The 24511-nt window shown below is 41.6% G+C and overlaps 2 protein-coding genes across 2 annotated transcripts; one reads left to right on the top strand and one right to left on the bottom strand.

Annotated features, from left to right (window-relative positions):
• Positions 1 to 1565: 1565 nt before the first annotated feature.
• On the bottom strand, positions 1566 to 14118 carry LOC119744520 (deoxyribonuclease-1-like). Its single transcript, XM_038220471.1, has 11 exons — positions 14009 to 14118; positions 10152 to 10344; positions 8979 to 9216; positions 8141 to 8229; positions 7367 to 7450; positions 6419 to 6522; positions 5751 to 5866; positions 4824 to 4978; positions 3393 to 3489; positions 2865 to 2932; positions 1566 to 2342 (listed from the first exon to the last, which is right to left on the bottom strand). The coding sequence occupies exons 3-11, from the start codon at positions 9174 to 9176 to the stop codon at positions 2225 to 2227; spliced, it is 1029 nt and encodes a 342-aa protein (XP_038076399.1). The 5' UTR covers positions 9177 to 9216; positions 10152 to 10344; positions 14009 to 14118; the 3' UTR covers positions 1566 to 2224.
• Positions 14040 to 22785, top strand: LOC119744518 (abl interactor 2-like). Its single transcript, XM_038220469.1, has 5 exons — positions 14040 to 14270; positions 18287 to 18454; positions 19316 to 20156; positions 21048 to 21194; positions 22215 to 22785. The coding sequence occupies exons 1-5, from the start codon at positions 14154 to 14156 to the stop codon at positions 22376 to 22378; spliced, it is 1437 nt and encodes a 478-aa protein (XP_038076397.1). The 5' UTR covers positions 14040 to 14153; the 3' UTR covers positions 22379 to 22785.
• Positions 22786 to 24511: the final 1726 nt, after the last annotated feature.

The following is a 24511-nucleotide window of genomic DNA, read 5'->3' on the forward strand; positions in this document are numbered from 1 at the left end:
GGCGTGCAAATTAGGAAGGGAGGAGGGCGACGGGGCACTGTCTGGAGTGGCGGAGGCGCGGAGTCTTGGAGTCGCAGAATCGCTTTAAATGGGCACGCAAATTAGGAAGGGAGGAGGGCGACGGGGCACTGTCTGGAGTGGCGGAGGCGCGGAGTCGCGGAGTTGCAGAGACGCGCACCGATAGAGGGCGCAATTCTCTGCGGCTCCACGACTCCACGATCGATTTTCGGAGGTAGGTCGACTGCGGTTCCACGCCTCCACGCAGCCGTACGCGTATTTTTTTTTCCTAGGAGGGTTGGGGGCAATGTCATGAATAATTCAGTTTTTCCTTTAAATAATTGCAAGACTTAGGTTCTCGTTCTATTTTCCCCTTAATTTAAAATTATCTCAGTGATAAATTTGGAGAAGAAAAATAGCTGATGAAAATGAGCAGCGACGACGTGGATTCGAACCAGGAATCTTTGTATTAATAAGCTCATCTCGCTATCCACTAGGCTACTGTGTGGTAGCTCGACGACAACCGTTCTTTAAAATGCTTTAATGTATTGTAACTAGTTGAGTAACTAACAACAATGCTGTTGATGTCATTGTCAGTTCTCATGGATAAACATGAATTATTCATGACAATGCCCCTAACCCTCCTAGGAATAAAAATTACGCCAGCCGTACGGAGGCGCGGATGTAGAGTAAAGTGGCCCTGCATTCTATAGTTGTACCGTCATGCGAATATGCTGGATGTGGCGTCTTACTGCGAAGATAACTATCTAAAGGCAAGTATTTTGCAACTGGTTGACATCCCGGAGCACATCCCGTTTGTTTCCCGATTGATGAAACACAATGCGGTGCTTGTGTCGTGTGTGTGATTCACTGCACTGGCTGATTTGATTAGGCTACGTGTAATGTGTACGTGTACATATACGGAAGTCCGCAATCGCAGTGCATGCTGGGTATGGATGACAAACAAGGCCAACTTCTTAAAATTCTAACATGTCTAATGACCTTTTTTTTTGAAAAGTTGAACAATATCTTTTGGCAGAAAATGTGGTCCTAGCAAATTTCCTGGGCCTATTTAATTATTGATAGTGGATATTTTGCCGGAGGTAATGACGGCAAACTAACGATTACTAAAGGTTTGCCGGTGGCAATCCATTTCAACAGAGGGCGCTGTACTCTTTAAAATAGGGCTGAATTATAAGATGTATTAAATTCCCACCAAAAGTTGTGTAGCACGTTTGGTGTAGTGGTTAAGCAAAGGCTCTAGTAGGCGGGATGACTCGCGTTCGATTCCAACAGCACCACATTTTAAAGTTTTTTTTTCTCATCCCCAAATAAATAAGAATATTCTTCTTTTATTATTTTAACATGTCTCAAACATTTTTTGCAGAGTATTACATTTTCTTTTTCAGATTTGTGGCTCTGGAGGATTTTTTTTTAAAGGGAAATAAAGTCTGAAATTATAAAATGGTCTGAATCTCATCTTGTGAATACGAGGTAACAACGATAATTTTGGCATGGAGCCAGACTAAAACTTGTCACGGGAAAATGTTTAAGTACAAAAAAACAGTAACTGCGCATGTTCAGTGCACATCCGGCAAACTAACGTTTACTAAAGGTTTGCCGTCTCCGGCAAAATATACACTGCCTTAATTATTTTAATTTTACACAGTTGATGCCAAGACGAATCAAGACAGTTTTGCACACCATCTATAGATATATTCCTGCTGCGTTTGGTCATTTTCTATCAAAGCTTAATGTTGTCATTAGTTAATAATGAATGAATAGAATGAAGTATACTGTTTTTTTCTTTAGTTGTACCATGAATAGTATCATTGTATTTGATTGAAAGGCGTGTATATACAGTTATACAAAACACAGTTCTTTTTATCTAGTCTAGGTAGAATTTTAACATTTTTAATGCACATGTATGTATAAAGAGTCTTTTTAGAATATTTCAATGTTTAACATTATGCATAAAAAAAATAATGGTCTTTTAAGAATATTCCAATGTCTAACATATGTATAAATGGTCCTTTTAAAATTATTTCTGTTAAATTGTAAATTGTAAACCATCGCAATTCAGTCTTTGGACTGCGAGAATGGTAGGAACAATTTAAAAAAAAAAACACCTTCAATTCAATTCAATTAATTTACGAAAAGTCTGATCCATTGAATAGTACATGTGTCGATGAACCGTATACGACTGGACGACTTTGTTGATACACAATTAAGGGAACATCAGTGGGCCCATTACGAGCAGACACATCCACACCACGGCACGGAAACTCCCCGAGCGACTGATGCTGTCAGAGTACGCAGTCAACATCGGCTGTATCGCATCAGGACTGCGAGTATAAACAAAAATACCACAACCAAATGATAACAGTTCATATTATAAATTTATTAAAGATGTCTGCTCTCCTAAAAAGACATTGGTACGTTTCTTCGTGTCAAAGAGTGGCTTCACATATTTTCTGATTACATCAATTCATGCGAATGCGATGAATTAGATATGTCACATGATTATTACTAATAAAATGTGTATGCCGGGGGGGGGGGTACAAATTGTGATATTTTTGCGATTATGTCGTGAGATCACAAATTAATACTTATCGGTAATACGTCAATTCTAAGATTTTGGAATCGGATGCAGAATTAAGGCTCCAATTGTTAGTATTTCAAAATAATTTTTTCGGATATCGGCATTTTTTTCTCGCATCGTATGAGTAGCCTAGGCCTACATCACAACCTATAGGTATTGCTAGAAAATTTGCAATTTCCCAAAATTCATAAAAAGCTCGGGCAGTATAAATACAACTCTATGCTGGATAAAAATCTACGTCGGAAACACAGACATAAAAACGCACCTATACTCGAGATCCAGATTTCCCTTGATAAACATCTCAACCGGGTAGTGATCGCTGACTTCTGCAGCCTGTTAAAATAATAAATGTTCACAGATGAATATAAGCCTTTACTCTAATCTTCATGCAGAGTGGATAGACCACATAGCGTGGAAATCGCTCTACAATGAAATACTTTGAAATAGAATCACTTCAGACAAAACCCGAGTGAAAAAAATCAATATCTTGAATAAGTTTCACTATAATCTTCGGTCATTGGAAATAAGAGAGAGTAGCCTATGCTTAAGACATTAATATCAAAACTCCAATGTTGTCAAAACAGTTTGGCCTAGTGTGCGGCCAGGCTCCTGTGCAGAATCATAGTTAAGTATGCAAAAGGTACATAAACTTCAACCCTTATTTACCATACACCAAATTCTACATCAAACTGTGCCGCATTACACAATCGAAATCTGATACACTTATCAAAAATGCATCACCAAAATCAATGCCATTTTTCTGGTGATCCGTATCTCACGAGCGAGTTCTTACCATGTTTATGTCCAGATGATATTCTCTATCAAAGTAAAACGCACCAGTTCTATTTTGTTGGTAACTGTCAAATAAATCGTCACCGGCAAGGACAATTCTAAAAAGAGAATGAGACAGAGAGAAAAGTTTTTTTTACTGTTTATGGATTGGTCAACAGCAGGATGACGTAATTTAGTTATCTCCCCCGACAGTGCATTCTCGTTGGTCTGTGGAATTGCACAACAAGGGTATATGATAATGTGAGCAGATTAATACGCAAAACAAGACTGCGTCTTGACCTCGGGATTCTGACCATTCAGCGGGCGCCTTGTATATATTTGGTCTTCCGTAACCCGTTGTTGTTGTTTTATCAAAACATGGCCCCCAACACTGTAAAAACTGTAGTGTTAATTTAACACCATTCGGTATCTATATAGGACAACACCAGTAAACTTTAACACCAGATGGTCCTATATAAAATACCAACAGTGTAAATTTAACACTGCAGTTTTGCAGTGAACTTGACCAATCAACAGCTTAGTCCACATTTCTGATCGAAGTGACCTCACAGTTTTTAGAGTCCCATTGGCTGGCGCGCGGGATCGCATAAAATTTGCATGTTACCGTGGCTCATGCACACATGAATGTCTGATCCTCGGGCAAGTTCTCGCCGTCTGGAGGTTACCAAAATTACGATGTTTTTTTTTTTAGATATACTAAAATTGTATTCTTTACGTCACAAGCCATAAATTAACTATATATATAGCAACGTTATACATTGTGCCTAAAAAAACGCAAGCAAAATATAACGGAATGCCAGACGTAGAAATGTGTATTCAATATAGATAATGTAGGTATGATTTGAAAGATACGCCTTTCCACTTTAAACTGAGACAGCAAACGTCCAAATCTGATAATTTTTGACAGAGTTATGAGTAATTCTCCAAGAGAGGTCAAAGTGGCCAAGGTTTAAATTTTAGGCATGTGACAAAGGTATAGCTTATTGCCTCTTGGTGGATATTTGCCTATTGCCTACAAAAATGTGTTTTGCGAGTACAACAATTCTAAACACTTTCTTGCTATCACCTCACGCTACAAGTGTTTAGCGTGAAAACATGTTTACAAACAGATAGCAAAAAGTGTTTAGAATTGTGTTAACTTGCTAAACACATTTTTTGTAGGCCAGGCATTATTATCCACGCAGAGGCTATTCTCCAATGCCTACAATTGAAAACTTGGTCCCATGGTAAATTTGACCTCTCTTACTCATAACTTTGTCAAAAGTTATCAGATTTGGACGTTTGTTGTCTCATTTAAAGTGAATCAAGGCGTATCTTTCAAACCATATATTTATGTTGGTTACACATTCTACGTCTAGCATTCCGTTGGTGCACACTGTAATGCAAACCTGGAATACCATAACAATCGGGGATCTTTATTTTACACTCATACCGATCATAACTACAATCTGAAGCGGCAACAGTTGTATCTGCGTCATCGGGAATAATCCAACGGAATCGCATGTCCGATCGCAAGAGGGAGTTCTTCAGGGCGGTCTTAGAGACGTATCGACAGTCGGCATTAAAATCACCAGCAATGATGGCATTCTGCATAACAATGATTACCAAAAAGAAGAACTTTATTTCGGACCTTTTGTTGTTAAATAAACAATCGTTTAAGTAGAGATCTGCGGGTAACACCATGTGGAACGTAATCTCTTCTTGGAAGAAGTGTGGTTCTGAAAAGAACCGGTTGGTAGAGTGGAGAACTCGACGTTTCGGGCAGTGTGCTCGCGTCCTCAGGAGGATGGGTGTTACATAATCAAATGACATTTTACGTTATCGAGAAATGATAAAAGCCTGGTAAAGCTAGCTGAGCGCGAAAAAAGCTATTTAATTGATTTATAATGATTAAAATTCTGTAGAATGGGCTGTGTAGTGATAACGTTATGATGGAGTTGAAAATACACTTCTGCCGTTCGCATTGAGACTTGACTACATGTACACACAAAATGTATCATCATGGAGTACACGAAACAAGTGGCGCCAGACTAATACACACGCGGTGTATAGATCACCTATAAAGCTGCGGCCAGACAAGTGTAATCACAAGTGACAGACGTTCAGTGAGATATGTAACTAGTCTAATTCTAAGTGACAGTCATTTTAGTCAGGTATGGTACAAAAAGGACCGTCAAAACTATTTTGAGAAAAAGCAATGGCTATACGACTGACAAGTATGAATCAGATTTTCAAAAGAAATCATTAAAAAAATCACGTTGTCGACTTGTTTCGGATGAAAATGGTTTCAAGCAAATTGGTCATAGTGTAACGAATGATTAGAAAGTCCTTAAATGTGGCTGTTGTGTTCCAAACATACCGTATTGCCTGCAGACTTGTTCACGTAGTCATCATAGACATGGACAAGGTGGTCAAGTTCCGCCACCGCTTCGCTCGGTTTGATATGTACACCGATCATTGCGAAGCGTTCCATGGCTGTAATCGTAAAGAGTGTCCATTATTTGCATTTTATTATTGAATCCTCATCTCCATCACTGGAGGAGGGCAAACTTGTAACAATATACGGGCTTATCCTGAATATCCTGATCCAAATTGGAATGTGGTAACCAATAAAAAACAAACAAACAGACAAACAACCCAAAACACCAAACAAACAAAAAGCCAAAAATCGAATTTTATATGGGCCTATATAAAACAGCGTCACTTTGAGCCGACACTCTGCAGTTCGTCTTTTGCCAAGACGCTACCAGTCCCAGACTGGACCAAATTTGCAACGATGGTAGAGGTCGCTTTCGAAAGATCTTGGGAAATTCGACAGCGGCCAGGAAATTCCTCACGCACATGTTGAGCATGAATACAGCGCACGTGAGTCGTGAGGTATGCTCTGAATTTCCCGTGCAGGTTTTACGGCGCATATCAATGAACAGTTTTTCTTTTCTGGTAAAACAAACAGGGAAACTTCATTGCTTTGCTTGCTTTCAGCGTGATTTGGGGGACCGCGACCCTAATTATTGTTCGTGATCTTACCAGTTGTCGGCGACTCGAAATAAGCAACAAACGGTTCCCGCTCGAATTTATCTTCACTGTCGTCATCGTAGACGTAGTTCCAAAGCAAAGTTAGCCGACTCGGCCTGAGAGATGAACATTATATTTTTGAGATTATTAAAGCCTGCGCAATAGTGCCCCAAACGGTCTTCGCTCAACCCAACCTCCCTATCTAAGGGCGCTGGTCATCTCTAATTTCTGAGAGCTTTATCATTGGACGAATGTCTTAACTTGATCATGGACCCGGGGTCGACCTTTTTGGTGCTCTCATTGGACGAATGTTACCTGGTCAACCGGGTTGACTTGACACAACCGGGTCGTGACACAACCGGGTTGACACTTTCGTGTGTATATTTAGACACATGCGCACAGGAACGTTCAGTACAGGGTGAGTAAAACAAATAACGAAAACCAAATGTCAGAACCATTAATTGTATAAAGTGAAGTTCTGCATGAAGCACTTTTAAAATACAGTATATGATTAAGCCGAATTAGTGAGCATTTTTAGTACAAGAATCAATCGAATTCAAGTTACGGAATTTTAAACCATTTGAAACAATTCACATATAAAGATATATGTGACTTGTTGCAATGCCTTTACCTTTTTGGGGGTGATCCGTGGACAGAACTTCAAAACGGTGTTTGTGTTTAAACTTGAAAAGTACATGAGTGATTTGAATGATTCTTGTACTAAAAGAAAGCTTATGAATTGGGCTTTCATGTCCTAGATTTTGTAAGTGCTACATGCAGAACTTCACTGAACAAATGGTCCTGCCATTTGGGTTTCGCTTTCATTACTGAGTAAAAGGATGACCAACAACAGGCTTCTCAAAGTAACAATGAATCACTGGCAGACAAGATTTCGATGCCAACAAGTGGTATGGTCATGACATCAAAAGGCAAATAAAAACAATATTCTGCGAATCTTACTTGTAAAAGTATGCATACTGCTCTTTGCTCGATGTACGTCCGAGTCTACTACTCAAGGCCATCTCATATTTGTCCTGGACCTCCCTGATAAGAAGTTGGGGAAATTTAAGTTAAATGTTTTCAGGTTTTCACAACTTTGGGCCAAAAAAGTCTCCGGTTTCTGGTAGGCGCGCGCGTCACCGTAGCAATGCGCGTCGGCAAAATGAAAAAGGGTTGTTTTTTTTTTCCAATGAAAGATGATGCCTCAAAACTTCCAAACTCACTGGTTTGACTGGAATCCTGCTGCTACACAATTTTATCGTGTTTTCAGATGGGGTTACGATCGAGAATAAGCTTCATGTGGCCTCTCTGGACTCCCATATATTTGCACTAAGGTTAGTCGGGCACCATTTTGCAGTCATCAGCCGAAATTTGAAGAAAAAAAACCTGTAAAAAAAAGCCGCGTCGCCGCACCACTTTTTGGGCAAGCTCCATACCAGAAACCTGAGACTTTTTGGCCTTATAGCCCTAAGTTCACTCTTTTAATTACGCAGTCATACACTGAGGTAACTTCTTCAACAGAACACTGGCTAAAAGTCATCTTAATCTTATGAGCAATGATAAATATTTTTCACTTTTTTTTAATACAGTACTCTGTTCTTAACTATTTCGACTTTTACATATACAATAATCTTTTGTAAAAGACACCAAAATCTTGAAATACTAAAAACGGCACTTTTCTCCATTACACTGTAACATTAATGTGTATAGCAAAGAGTATTTTGTTACACTTACGAGTTCAGAGTGTCAAGCAGTGTGCGAATTGCCGTACCAGAACTATCGCGGATTTCTTGAATCAACACAAGGTCATATCTCTTCAAAATCTGCGCAAAAAAATACGTAAAATGACATGTATCCATTTTTAACAGGTCATCCTGCATATAGCGATGAATGCATTTCACCAAAATATCTATCCTTTACTATACATTGTATATTTAAATGTAAAGAAATTAAATTCATACAATTATGAAAGCGAATATACATCATTGGCTTTTGCTGTATTTTTCAAAAATGAACTAGAGGGGTTAGTATAATAGTTCAAATACTGTTACACTGACATGTTTGAAGTTTTGTGTTCGAAAATGCTGGAAAAACCAAGAAAAACAAAACTGTTCAAGTAGTCCGGTTCCCTGACTCCACTAAATATAAATGATGGACCAATTTACAGATGCCGGAAAATTGTAAGGTAAGGGTATCAGTCTAGCTGGCCTGCACCCGTTCATGACCATGTAACCAATAGCAAACAAAATTTGGACTAAATTAACGGTAAATTTGGAGCAGTAGTTGAAAAATAGTTAGGTATTTCCAACGGTGGTCGGCCGACCACCGCTGATTTTTTTTTTAAAAATACCATTTTCTTGAAAATGACTTCACACCAGGTGCCATGATTTTACAGGATGCTTTAGACTGTCATTTACCAACATCATATTAAGGTATTTCGTAAAAACTTGTAGTTTTATTTTTCGATGTTTGCAAATGTTGTATATTCCCTTTAATGCTGTAAACATATTAAAGAATTAACGAACACACAAATAAGTTCTAGGCGTCACGAAGTGTGCGACACTTTACTAACCTTAACTAACGTCTGCAATACGTGAACTTTACCAACTTTACTGATTCCGAATACTTGGATGTTGAAGGCACCAATTAACAGCGAGCCATCGTATGAAGAACCAGGGGCAACCGTCCCTTGGGACGTAGAGGCCGTTGTAGAGGCCGTTGTCAAGGCTGTCAGCACCAGAAGACAACATACTGCTGCGAGTTTCATCATTGTCGATTTAGACCGTGCTGCTTTGTAGGCCTAAATGTATCTAAGGGTAAAACGAATTTCATTAACTAATAATAACAATAATCGGGATAAAAAGGACAGATGTGAAATGTTAAAATGCCGACTCAATGCAAACCATCAGAACAAACAGGTATCCGTCCAGGCGGCGGAAAAACTAGGTAACTGGTGCGCTTGCATGGACGACTTTTCATCGTTATAGCTGTAGTGAATCATTTTTAATGGCAATCTTGTAATGACTTGAACCCGGAAGCGCACCATACAGATCAAATTCCATTGAAATACAAACAAACGGGGTCACATGAACATGTACCTCTTTGTTGTTGCGCATGACAGCTAGGCGTACGTAGGTCCATAGACCACGGTAACTAATTACCTGTGACGTCAAACCAACGAGCAATTGCCGACATGCAACCCAAACATATTAAGTATTTTTTTTTTACATGTTATTTTTTCCACACTAAACAGTTTCTCAAATTAAATTCTCAACACCACATGTACATCAATCATATTTCAAGTGATACACATTCGGCGCAGTGGAGAACACTGAGTTTGCTGAAAGTTATTGGTATATCTCGTGACCACATCATCCAATTTGTAAACAAATTGTAACTTTGTCTATAGCCAATGCATTATTTTGAGGGTTTGTTTTGATCGTCTAACGCCGGCCATCAACGATCAATATGTACCGGATGATTTATGACTCAAAACGAGACCAAAAAATATCGCCCGGCGGATGACCCACAACAGAGCTCTGCGCTAGTGATCGCACAAACATTATAGACTTATTTAGTCGAAATTGCGTTCTGAATGGTCATGGTGATTTTCCAATGGAAACAAAAAGGCTTTGGGAAAGCAAATGGGAAAAACTTCTCACTTAAGCTTTTGGCCTTTATACAACTGAATTAAGTTAGCCAAAAGATTAAAAGCGATAGGCCTAATAGTACTGTATATACATACCTTGCGCGTCTCCGGCACTACGTACCGGCCCGGTGAACGGCCCTGTGAACACAAATCGCGGACCACCTCGGTGTCTGATGAGCTGAAGGCTGCGCCACTGCATGTAGTCGATAAACCCATCAAATTTCAAGTTCGAAGTACATGTACGTGGTGTGGGCCTATAATATGTCACTCCATAGAAACCGCTGCAATGCTACATGTGATAGGGAAATACATGAACAATGATGTGAGACCCCAAAGACTCAAGGAGAATGGAACAGAACCTAACAAACACCGTGCGATTTCACAGTTTGATCACGATTGGCAATGGACAAATGTTACTAGTATGACGCCCGATTGGTCCACGATTGGCCACACGTGAATGCATTTACTTTTAGGCCTATAAAGAAAGACCAGCTTCAGGTGTGTTCAAAATGGTTATACATTGTACATGACTGACAAGCAAAGAAAGGAAAGGAAACCGAAAACGGAAAAACGATATTTCCCCATAGCGATTGCTATCACGCGGTATACCAATGTTGCCTATAATACCATGCAACCGGACACGCATAGCCCCTGATTATGTTGTCTGATCAGATACTGGACTTCCTCCATACGGATGCAACCCTGCAAATAATTTTCCATAGACACTAGTGCTAAATGCCCATAATTCAAAATTCTTTTAAAAATACTCAGAACTCTCACAGGTATTCAAGCTGCACAGAATAATAGATGATCAATATATCATCTTTCGTTTTCTTTTCATTTTTGGTGGGTTGACCATTGACTTTCTAGACATTCTCACCCAAAGAAGACGACCCTTATTTCCCCCAAAGTGGAAAAGTAGCCATCTTGAAAAACGATCCCTCCACAACATGGCAGTATAGCGCCACTTTCGAGCCCAATAGCATCCAAAACGCTCAGAATTGGAAGCCCCAAGTCCGGGCCAGAGGTTCATTACCATATATCTCTTCAATTGCCCCAATTTTACGGCGCTCAGAACTCTCTAATATAGAATATTTTGAGGGTATAACTTTTATTCACGAGCTCGGCGGATGGATTTTGGCCTATTTACCGGTGTGCATGCACCCATACGCGAGCCACGGCTTACCCTGTTAATATCGTGCGCCATTTCGAGTAAACTTCCCCAAAAATTTCCCCTGAAAATTACTGGCATGTCAGTGAGGCATTGGTTCTTACAATGTTGGTAACTTCCTTTAAACATTCCCGACCCAATGCGCCAAAGCGGGCTACAAAACGTGTTTTAAACAAATTGATGAATAGAAAGAGCATTTAAAAAATGTCAAAATCCCCGAAAAATCGAGCCGGATCATCCGTCCAGCCACACAGGGTTCGCATTCTGCGGACGTGTACCATACACACAACGTGTGCGCTGCATTGAATAGTATGCAGGGTGGAATTGGAGGAATATTATCGCAAGGTAAAATCTGGACTTTTCTATTTCACGAGACGAAGCCGAGCAGTATAATGCCCCTTTAAGGCGGTGGATAAAAATGCTGGCCAACTCGCCCCGCCCTGTGTATTATCGAAACCGGTGTAGCATAAATTTAGGTTTTATGAAATATTACGCATGCTTATGCATAGATAATTAGGAGAGGGACCGGTCACGTGAGAGGGTTTAACCAATAAAAGGAAAAAAAGAGTCCTATTTTCATACGAGTCTGATTTTCATATGACACTGGCTCAGTAATTAAGTTTTTTTCAAGCACACGCACGCCACAAAGAAACTTGACATTATTGTTTTCAAGCTCAGCATGCAACCCCCCCCCCCCCCGACTGAGCAATGTTAATATTATTTACATATGGGGAAAAAAACACGTTTCCCAGGTCACTGAATACCACAGTTGCTTCATTACTTCATTATTTTCTGTGTGTTAATTGACTGCAACGTATACCCATCAACCACCATATCCACCCGAAAATAAGCTTAGAAACCAACAGTCCCCCTGAATTCTGGTTCCACCACTGCTCTTTCCACAAAATCGAGACTGAGAGTAAACCACTCATTCCATTGTGAATATAAAGTGACATCCATCTTTACCAAAAGCTTTCTTTTATTTTCGGTCTATACCGACTGCATGCAGTGCGCGATGGTACATTATAATTGTCGTCAGATTTGAGCTCGTAATGAAAATAATACTAAACTATTCATTTTGGGGCTACCTACAGGCGTATTTCCAATAGCCACCACAAAGAATACAATAATATATGACGCGTATGTCTACATAATTTAATGTCAATGACAATGTTTGACCCGTGCTATTTTCGAATTTCGAAATGATATCTGGTTCAGTTGGTCAAGCTTTCTAGAAATACAAGAGTTCACACCCCACCCTTTGAGAAGACTGTCTTCAAACTAGTGAGTCTGACGTAATAAATGGTATTGATAGGAACGATGGTATATAGCAGGGGCGTCAATCGCTTCTCAAAAGTGGGGGGGGGGGGGGACATACCTTGATCAGAAATAATGCAAGCGCGAAGTGCGAAGCCCTTACAGCGTGGGGTTCGGGGCCCGCTTCAGGCTAGGGATAGATGCTCATGTGGTGTGATCTGAAGCAATTCTGATCACTTTAACCAATATTTTCTAAGCAAAAGATAACGGATTTAAACACCATTTTCGAGGTTGAAGTCATTGAATAAGCTATTATATTCTCAGCTAAAGGCGTGGGGTTCGGGGCCCACTTAAGGGCCCCGAAAAAAATTCGGATTCTAGATGCTCATGTGGTGTGATCTGAGGCAATTTCTGACCACTTTAACCAATATTTTCTGAAAGATAATGATTTAAACATCATTTTCGAGGTTGAAGTCACTAAGCTATTATATTCTCTGCTAAAGGCGTGGGGTTCGGGCCATAAGGGCCCCGAAAAAAATTCGGATTCTAGATGCTCATGTGGTGTGATCTGAGGCAATTTCTGACCACTTTAACCAATATTTTCTAAGCAAAAGATAATGATTTAAACATCATTTTCGAGGTTGAAGTTACACTAAGCTATTGTATTCTCAGCTAAAGGCGTGGGGTTCGGGGCCCGCTTAAGGGCCCCGAAAAAAAATTGATTCTAGATGCTCTGTGGTGCGATCTGAGGCAATTTCTGACCACTTTAACCAATATTTTCTAAGCAAAAGATAATAATTTGAAAATCATTTTCGAGGTTGAAGTCATTGAATAAGCTATTATATTCTAAGCTGAAGGCGTGGGGTTCGGGGCCTGAGGGCCCCGAACATTTTTGGATTCTAAATGCTCTGTGGTGCGATCTGAGGCAATTTCTGACCACTTTAACCAATATTTTCTTAGCAAAAGATACATTGTAGTACATAATAGGGCCCTGTAAATGAGGCACGAGTTCAAAAGTCGGGGGGGGGGGGACATTTGATATTGTGTCCCCCACCCTTCAAAAAGTGGGGCGGGGGGGGGGGGACATGTCCCCCTGTCCCCCCCCCCCCCCCCCCCCCCCCCCCCCCAGGATTGACGCCCATGGTATATAGGCTACATTGCAAGGAGGGGACCAGGAACTTGAGTCCTTGGTCACTAACAGGAAATGTAGGCCTACGTTCCCCCTAAAATTCAATTTTGCATCTCCACCGTGACGGTCATCGACCCAGCAAACTATTATTGCCAAACCTAACCATAACATCCAACCACTCCCATCCCACCGGAAAAAAATCTTATTGCGCCGACGCATCTAAGAATAAGCTTCCCCAAGAAATAGAGCGAAATTAGCCAAAAAAATCTAGAATGAAAGGGGTAAATATTATTTTTTACCAGTCGGGAAAAAATGTAAGCCGGTGACCTATTTTTTCCCACGACCCCACTTTAACACGAAACATATATAAACACGCCCGGTAAGGAGGCTACGTACCCATATAAAATATACCTGGTACCCTGCCATCCGAATAGACACACACACTTTGGATGGAACGCCCGTTGCAGGTCACCACCGAAGACTTGGTATATTATGCGGAAGTACCAAAGCGTGACTTGAGGTCAGACATTTTGCAGTCAAAATGTCCAGATTAGCAGAGCTTTTTGACAGTGAAATTCCTGGAGGACGAAAAGAATTGCAGGACAGTCATGCGAATCTGCTAGATGTGGCGTCTTACTGTGAAGACAACTATCTAAAGGCAAGTATTTTGCAACTGGTTGACATCCCGTTTGTTTCCCGATTGATGATACAATTCGGTGCTTGTGTCGTGTGTGTGATTCACTGCACTGGCTGCTTTGATTAGGCTACGTGTAATGTGTACGTGTACATGTACGGAAGTCCGCAATCGCAGTGCATGCTGGGTATGGATGACAAACAAGGCCAACTTCTTTAATGACCTTTTTTTTTTGAAAAGTTGAATTTGAACAATATCTTTTGGCAGAAAATGTGGTCCTAGCAAATTTCCTGGGCCTAAGGCTAACAACCTAAGCCTATTTAAGGGAAAAGTTCCATACTCGGATGTCAATTTATCTGCTGCCAAACATATTTATTGTCACCTCACCTTGTCATTTGAACCAAAAGAAATCCAGGAAGCTGTGTAAAGGTGAAAAAAATTTACTCAAAATGTGTTTTTAGAGCACATTTTGGATGCATACGTCGTGCAGAACTAACTTGAAGCAGCCGGTCAAAACTGATTGTAGTGGCTGAAAAGACAGCGGTACGTTATACACGTGACATCAACAACCATGACGTCGCATGAGCCTGCCAATGATAGTGCAATACGTCATTATGAATATTTATTTTCTCATGAATATTTAGTTTATTTCAATGGATACTTCAAATACGTCCAAAGATTGATGATTGCAACAGCGATCGTGCGCGGCCTAGCGGTTAAGAGTCTCGTGTATCAAGCAAGCGTCAGAGGTTCGAATCCCGATGAAGTAACTGACTGATTAATAAATAGAAATTAAGGAAAGGAGAGGGTGAGAGTAGAGGAGGGAAAGTGGAGGAATAAACATAAAAGATGTAACTTTTGGCGCTAGAAAATTAATTGAAAAAAGTGACGTCCGAGTATGGATTTTTTTCCCTATTTAATTATTTTAATTTTACACAGTTGATGCCAAGACGAATCAAGACAGTTTTGCACACCATCTATAGATACTTTCCTGCTGCGCTTGGTCATTTTCTTTGTCGTTTTGCCGTAAAAACTGTCCTAAAAAAATCAAAACCCGGCCCTTAATCTACGACACTCATGTTACAATGTGTTATTGATTTTGAACATCGCTAACTAGCAGTGCCAGTAATGGCAGTAATTAGGCGAGTCAAAAAGCAAAAGGTATATTTGTGTTCTTTTATACTAATAAATAGGAACGGGGCCCGTAATACAGTAAGACCTAAAACATTGTGTGGTTTAATACAGTAATCTGACCTACATTGTACCTGGATTTTAAAGGCATATTGCCGACCTCAAACTTTTTACTGCCACATTTGGCCAAAAACTTAAAATGAAGTATATATTTGAAATAATGAAAATAAAAAAGTCTAACCCATGCGACTTTTGTGTGATTTATTGGTTAATTAAATAATAAATCAGGTTGATTTAAAAAGTAAGAATTGTCCTTTTTGGCGAGCTGCGAAGCAGATGCGAGCCTATGTAATACCAATTTCCGTCCGTCTGTCCGGCCGGGCGTCCGTCCGTCCGTCCGCGTTCAGATAAAAATGTTGAAGTTTTTGGTTCTAGTTTATAACTTGGGGGAAAAAATTAAATGCAGTTGTCAGGTATCATCTCTAGGCCTATAACTTCAGTTAGGTTCATATCATTGCAGTAAATTATATGATTTTATTGAGGAACTTTAATTCAAGGAAATGTTAAAGTTTTTAATTGTTACATGTACATGTATACTGGTATAACATGTACATGTGTGTATACCGGTATAACATGTACATGTACACTATGCATTTTGGGGATGTGCATGAGCTTCTGGTTTGATCTTTTAGTTGATGGGGTTGGAGTAGGGATGGGGTAGGGGAGGGTGGGGTGGGGTGGGGTGGGGGATAGGGTTGGAGTTAGGGTTTGTGTGAGTAGGATGAGTAGGGGAGCTAGGATGGGTGGGGCGGGGCGGGTTGAGGTGGGGTGGGGTGGGGAGAGGGGTTGGAATACTGGGTTTGGGTGGGGTGGGGATTTGTAGGGGTGGGGTGGGAACAGGTAGGGGGAGACAGGTAGGGAGAGGATAGGCATGGATGTAGGGGTTGGGTTTGGAGGGGGTTGGGCAGGGGGCGAGATATAGGATCGGAGTAGGGGTTGGGTTGGGGATGTGTAGGGATGGGTTGTTGTAGGGGTTGGATAAGGGGAGGGGGCAGTATATAGGGATCAGAGTAGGGGTTGCATGGGGTCAGGTTGGGGATGTATGGGTGGGGGAATGGGGTGGGCGGGATATTGGAATTCGAGTAAGGGTTGGGGTGGGGATGTGTAGGGATGGGTAAGGACAGATAGGGGAAGATAGGGTAGGTGGGTGTAGGGGGTTGGGGTAGGGGAGGGTACGGGTCAGGGGAGGGGGAAGGAGATGGGGATTGGAGTTTGGGTGGGGTTTGGATGTGTTGGTGATAGGGTGGGGATGATTAGGGGAGGATGGAATGGGTGTGGGTAGGGGTTGGGTGGGGGAGGGGCGGGTTGGGGATGGGGTAAGGTTTTGGGATGGGGTAAGGTTTGGGGGAAGGTGGTGATGGTGCTGTGTCTACATGTACATGTATACCCATTCTTGTTCTGCATTTGTGGCGACTACACAAGAGTTTTCCCATGGTAATACAAGTATGGGGAGCAGAAGACACTGTTGGGGCTGCAAAAATCCACAACTGGGTCCTAATTACCCTAACAATGGAAAACTCCCCCATAATACAGTGACGGCTAACCTATATACACATGTATTTATTAGGTAATCTGTTGACTTTTTATGTTGACATTTAAAAATTGACCCCTACACCTAGGCACATCAACAAGAATCCTGATCCCCTTCCATCATGCCCATCCCAAACCCTACCTTCAGCCTCCCTTCCTGCCTTGGACAGCGAGCCATGGCGGCTTCGCCGTTCTAGTTATATATTTTTTCTTCATCTGAGAATTGAGTGTCCATCTGTTCACAATTGGTGATTGGATACATAGTAATAATAACAATACCGGAGTCTTATATAGCGCACGTATCTACCACCAATTAGGTACTCAAAGCGCTGGAAAATATGTCTTTTAATAAAGACAGGTAAATGAAGTTTATGAGAAATATGAGTCCCATTAAGTAGCACCTTATAAGGGTTTACAAGGTGCTGCGGTGCATATTGCAGCCACTGCCAGAAACACTGGGGCAAACCCCTTCTCTTAGCATTAAGTGTAACTGGGTCCTATAACGTGCATTACACAACACATGGGACCTACGGCTTAACGTCCCATCCGAAGGACGAAACAATAATGATAAAGTGCCTTGCTCAAGAGCACAAGCACCATGTTCCCACACTCAGGATTCGAACCCATGTACCACGGCACACCAGTCGAACACCGTAACCATTGGACCACAGCACCCCCCAACATAACATAAACCCTAACCTTCCCAACTCCATCAAAATCCATTCCCCCATTTTGGGGATTTTGGTAAGCAAGCCATGAGTACCAAGTCTTAAATCCTCCTATAGTAGTAGTGGTCTTCTTGTGGATTTCAGCAGATTTGGTCCCAAAGCTTTATATGAAGCAGGGTCATTGATGGATTTTGGCGGACTTGGTCCAGTACTTAGTAAAAGACACTAGGGAGTTAGACTCAATTATTGGGGAAAAAAGTGCTTGTGTAGTAATACAGGCCCAGTTCCTACATATATAAGAGACAATACCCACTTTTGGGTAATATTTTTAAATGCTTAGAACCAACAAGAAATAAGGTGATGGTTTGATGGAAAGTAAATTGTGTTTAACCATTGTATAGGTTAGCCCAGCCATCCAGGAACTTCGTAAACTTTTCCTTTTCCAAAATTCCTCATCTCTTTCCAAGACCCATTTTCATGAAACTGACAGAGTCTTCATGTTGGAGTGCTGAATGGTTACACATGTAGCAACCAATAAATACTTGTTTGCAAATGAATAGATGCTTTTATTGGCTACACATATTGCAATCATTTGGGTTTTGCAGAATAAAATGCAATCTTTGAAAATGTGGTTTTTTTTGTTTTTGGCAGGCTGCGAACAAGGCAGATGCCTTGGCAGAGACCAAACAGTATGCTACCCAGTCGCTGGCCAGCGTGGCCTATCAGATCAACACCTTGGCTACCAGCATGCTGCAGATGCTGGATTTACAAGGAGTACAACTCGCTGACATGGAGTCTAGTATTAATCACATAGCAAGGGTACGTACATGTCTGAAATCGTTCTCATTTCCTGTTGCAACAAAGTGTTTAGACTCTGTCCATAGGGCAAACAAAAGCCTCCGGTTTCTGGTATGGAGCTAGCCCAAGAAGTGGTGCGGCGACTTGTTTTTTTTTTTCCATACGTTTTTTGGCATTGGCAATTGATGCCAACTAAGCCCTAACCACCCTCAAGCCTCCAAATGTAATTGCATGTTTTGTTGGAATCTGTTGGATTAACCCTAACCGCCCTGAATCCTCCAAAATCCTTTTTTGCAACTTGGAGGAATTTGCAGGATTAAGGTTACATGGCAAAAGTGCTTTGCTGATTTCGGAGTACGCACTGTGTCAAGGTCTTGGGCCGGACCTTGTGTTGTTTATGCTCAGCCGTGCATAAATTTAGTCCTTGATTATACATGACATCCTCCGCACTGTTCCAGGATGTCACTGCCTCTGCCTATTGACAGTCATAGCCGGAGGATTTTGCAGGATTCAGGCAGTGGTCACCCCTCCATGGACCATATTCAAGAAATAACGGAGGAATTTGCAGGATTGAGGCTATATGCTATTTTTCCATGAGGCCAATTGGAGGATTTTGCAGGATTGAGGCTACATCCTAGCAAAAAGGCCTAGAGAGTTGGGGTTAAGTACTGAACTAGTAAACTGATTATGCTTTACAGGTGGTCACGCATACCACCATAATCAGAGTCCAACAGTATTGGTGTTGCGTTACCATTTGGTGTTGGATTTTGTAAGAGCGAGGAAGGTTCCTAGTAAATCACTGAAGGGGTTAGGGCTATTTTAATGAGAGATTTTATTCATTTATTGCTTTAATTTATGTTATTTTTTATGATGGTCATACAGAATGTCAGCATCCACAAAGAGAAAGTTTCCCGAAGGGAAATTGGTGTGCTAACGACCAACAAGAATTGTCCCCGCACTCACAAGATCATCGCACCGGCCAACCCAGAGAAACCCATGAAGTATAAATCCTCCCCGATCGACTATAACGTTCTGGATGACACCGGACATGGCATGAAACTCAGTAACCCCCCAAGAGCCGGCCGCACCCCGGACATGGGCAAGCAGCGCACTGACTCCATCAGCAGTAGTACCAGCACTATGAGTAGCCAGGACAATAACTTCCCCATCTACCAACCGATGCCGGGCGCCAAGTTTGGCTCCTGGGGTAGAACCAGCCGACGCCCCTCTGTGCCGCCCAATGCACCCGTTGTGCCGCCCAATGCACCCGTGGTACCTAATACCTACTCAGTCAGAGATCAAGGGCCGGCCCAAGGCTCGCCCCAGTTGGGCAGACAGCAGCGCCCACCCTCATTAGCATTTGGTCAAGCCCCGCCCCCGCCCAGTCAAATTGGTATGGCCCCTATGGGGGCGCCTCCTGCACCACCAGCCTTTCCCCCAGAACCAGGGATGCCCAACCAAGGCCATCGTACGTCTATGTCGATTTACAGTGCTCCACCTCCTGCGATGGCTCCTCCCCCGATGGCCCCTCCCTCGATGGCTCCTCCCCCAATGGCCCCACCTCCTCCTGTAGTCTCCGGGGGAGATATGGGGGCAAGGAGGAGTGTGCCACGTGGGGATGGGAGTGGCATGATGATGATGATGCCGCCTCCCCCTCCTCCAGATATGATGGGTCCACCAGGTATCATGCCCCCACCACCTCCGCCAGATGCAACCATGGAGTGTAAGTCACATGTAACGTACTTCAACCTGAAAAACAAGAGATTACAGTTTGATTCATACGGTATTCAGTGCCCACCTTATGGCTCTGCCTACTGTATCAAAGAATCCTAATGGGAGACTTTTGAGACGTTGGTGGCCGCAAACATACCGGTCCTTTTTTCAATTGTTTACGTCATGTGTAAGCCAAAGCGCGCATGCTCAATATGACGCAAACAATGGAAAAGGACCGGTATGTTTGCTGCCACCAACGTCTCAAAAGTCTCTTATTAACTGTAGCCGAAAATGACATGGATATGGTTTACATATATATACATTACATTGGTAAGTCAGGAATTTGGGTTTTACGCATGTTCACATCCTGTAGCTGAGGATACTACATATGCTTTTCTGTGAAAACTATGGTAGCACAGAATGATGATCTATCATGTCTACTTTTTGCACATTGAATTTCAGAAATCTTTGGTTAGCGCCATGAAATCAGACATTGGTACTGAGGTGAATGCATGTACATGTTTCTAAAGCAAAAGTTGGTATTAACAAAACCCAACATCCTTGCTTTGGCAACTTCATACATGTATTTGCTGAAGGGGAAATCATTGAAATAGTTTGTTTTGTATTTCTTATCAAAATTAAACCAAACTTTGACGCTAACCCTGCCAGATGCAACACAGTGTAAAAGTCTCTAGGACCTTGGTGCGCAGAACTATGAACACCAGTGCACAAACTGCTAATTCTGATGCAATGGGAGCTAGTCCCATTGAACAATGTCACTGTTGTGTCTTACTGCTCTTGGTGCCTATAAATTCTGAGGCAAACAAGACCCAAAATCAGTCTTGGACCAAGTCCTAGGTTTGATGCTTACACCAAATTTGTTTTTCCTTGTGTTTCACAGTGTCATCATTACCCCCTCCCCCGCCCATGGATAACACCCCTTACCCAGCCAACATGGGCATTGCTGATGATGAGATGCCCCCACCACCGGAGTTTGTTCAGACTAGTGACGTGGACCTATCTGCCCCCGCAGACTACATAGATAAAGGTGAGTTGACAATGGACAGAAGGAGTCTGTGAGTTTTGGTTTGGACATGAAGCAAGTCTGCCTTTAAGTTCTACAACATTACTCATACATGTACATTACCTTTAAAGGTACAGTCCGTCGTTTGTAATTTGTGCATTTTGTTCCTTTGAAGCAACAAACGTGCTCAAAATCTAAAGAAGGGTGCTGAACAACTAACCTGACGAAGTTTCAGCTCAGCTTCCGCTGTATATTCCGAGAAAAACAGCATTCTAGGATCTCGATTTCAAATCAAAAGTTGCTGAATCATGTTTTGAATTGGGTCTGAATTCAGCGTCCGAGACACGTTCACACTGAGCCGATTGCAGCTACGCGATGTCGCGCAACGATTTGATAAATTATAGCAACTGCGCGTGCTTGTGCGTCGTGCCAACGCTTGCGCGTGCTTTGCCAAATAAAACTAAAACGAACTACGAACAGTGCATCTAGATGCACTGTTGGAAAGGCCTTCATTCGTTGATTTCTTCAAAATGACAGCTTGCCAGAAAGAAGAATTTCACAGGGAGTTTAGTTTAATTTTTCAACCAAGTATGTTTTTCAACAAGTAACATCAGATACTTTTTGGATAGCTGCAAATGATGGACTGTAGCTTTAAACATATGCAGAGTTCTCAAAGATTTGATGACCCAATTAAACGCTATCTCTCCTAGATTCTCCAAGATATGTGCCCAGATCTAGAAGAGCCAAGCCATGCGGTTGACACAGCTTGTCCGCCTGTTGCCTTCTTACTGCGCTTCTAGGAAACTTTCAAACACACACACACAAACATATATGTACACACAGTCGTATTTTACCATTACATCTGAGGACAGGGCATTGTCTTTCCCTTTGTCCCTATAATATAACGTTCTCCCATAGACTAAGCACACAGACTAACTATGTTTTGCCCTACCCCTTCAGCTGTCTGCACGAGTGAATGCCACAGTTGAAGTACTAGGAGGTTAACTCACACATTCAATTTCCGCTATTTTGTTATCTTTTCAGTGATCGCCATCTATGACTACCAGCAGACACGGGATGATGAGCTGACTTTCCAAGAAGACGACATCATCTACGTGTTGAAAAAGAACCCGGACGGGTGGTTCGAGGGTATCCTGAATGGCCTCACAGGGCTGTTTCCCGGCAACTATGTCGAGGCAGTGCCGTAAGAATTGACTTTTTTTGTCGGACAGTGTTTTTTTTTTCGTGGCCTGTATCGTTAAGTATTTGTTTGTAAAAGCATACTCTTCATTCTTTCCATAAAAATACAAACAAACAAAATCACATTTAGCAGGGTTTAACTTATGTAGATTTATTCCTTGCCTGGACTCAATATCTTGAAGTTGCAAAGCCAAAAATGTTGCCGGGGAATTAATGAGTTAAAATCTACGATTAAACGTGGGTTCAAGACTACGCACATATATAATGTTTTTTAGTGTCCCTGCATCATAGTAAACGAGGTCATCTATCAACAGATCCTTTTATGGACTATGGTTCATGCCCCAGTGACATGCTCAGAATTTGGCGGGAAAAGTGTCGAGATGCCATAAGTTTTTGAACACTTTTTATATAGCTTGTATAAAAAAGTGCACAGCCAAAAAACTTAGTAACTTGCATTTTGAATACCGCATTTTTCGCAGTTAAATGTGGCCAGATGTTTGCGAAAAATCTTTAAAAGAAAAGAAAAAAAAAAAAACCTGGCTAGATCCGAACTATATAGGCAATCAGCCAAATTCTTTGTGGTCACCATATCAGGATAAGACAAAACATGTGGGGCTGGATTTAACGATAGATACTCATGCTTACAAGCCATCCAGCAGGGTTTCTGAGGTTCTGGCGATACCACCCGTTTGTGGTTTTTATATCACCTGTTGTATTATCTTATTTTGATGATGACTTAATAGTCCCCCAGAAAAGTACCCGGTAATACCGAATACTGCCGTATTTCTGTGACAATATACCGCGGACTCTCAAGTTATCAAAAACTGCACAAGCCTACAAGCTCTGTTCTGTTGCCCAGTCTTGCTTTTTTTATGCTTTGCAGCTTCATAAAATTGGCCATTGATCTGATTTATGATCCAAACTGAACTGTGTACTTACATGCATGTGTGCTTCTGAAACTAATCAAATCGTTAATTGGCATTATGGATTTCAAGGACTTATGGAGAACACACAGTGTATTTTGTATGTGATATTTAACAATTTGATATGTTTGTTCCTGGAAGGAATGGCTTTGCGTTTTAAACTTAAGGTCTTTTCACACTATTGTCTTCCCCTACCCTTGTTGACATTGCGAGTCTACTGTAGGCAGAACCATGTCCCAACGAACGCAGGAGGGCAAGAAGTACCTTTCACACTTACATGTATACCAGGGATGTACATGTAAGTCCCCCTGCAATGGCCTAATTTCAGGCGTTTTCAAATTGTTAAATAAAATAGTGGCACCTTAAGAGTCCACTTTCATCCCTGTTTGTATACCGGGTTGTATAAGGTGGGCTGTAGAATTGGAAGTTTCTACCCATGAAGATTCTCCCAACCCTGGTCTAAGGTGCGAGGGTGTACGCTTTGACTTTTTTACTTCTCTTAAAAAATATGAAAAGAACATTTAAAATTAGAAGAAAAAAATTAATTCAAATGTAATGAAATGCTGACCTTATTTCCCTTTTTAAAAAAAATCCTCCAAAGCCTCAGATAAGAAAAGAACCAAACAAAATTGGGTAAAAACAGTGATTCGATCCCAAACCGCGAGGATCCCTCGCGGCACAAAATCACAACCCAATCAACTGAACTAGCCAACTGCCCCACAAGTACGTATCATAAAGTATCATAGAGGGCACTCAACAACCATGTAATGATCGCTCGTACCCCCCGCCCTGCAAACAGGACGCTGGGATACTCTGATGAGCTTCACAGAATCTTGTGAAGGAAGTGGCCTATGACCTATGTATAAAGCATCTGGCTGCAGCTGTTCAAGACCGCAGTTAGACAATGTGCGCAAATGCTATCTGAAAACTTCCCATGGAAATACACACATTCAATACCGGATGTGATTTCTGTTTCATTGCGGACCATGTGGACAAAATTTTGAGCATCGCATAATGCAATCTGACCGTTCGTGATTCGAAACAGAGCTTGAGCAAGTGACGGGAATTGTTAATTTACAACACAGAAAAGTTTTACAGAATTTCCTACATTATTATGTTTTTCAACAAAAACAACAAATCTCTAAACTGGAATAAAAGAGTAATGAAACAGTCTTAAACGGCGGTTTCAAACCTTGCGGAGTCATGACCGTGGTGACG

This window comes from Patiria miniata, unplaced genomic scaffold (assembly GCF_015706575.1).
Source record: "Patiria miniata isolate m_02_andy unplaced genomic scaffold, ASM1570657v1 HiC_scaffold_7, whole genome shotgun sequence".
Taxonomy (NCBI): domain Eukaryota; kingdom Metazoa; phylum Echinodermata; class Asteroidea; order Valvatida; family Asterinidae; genus Patiria; species Patiria miniata.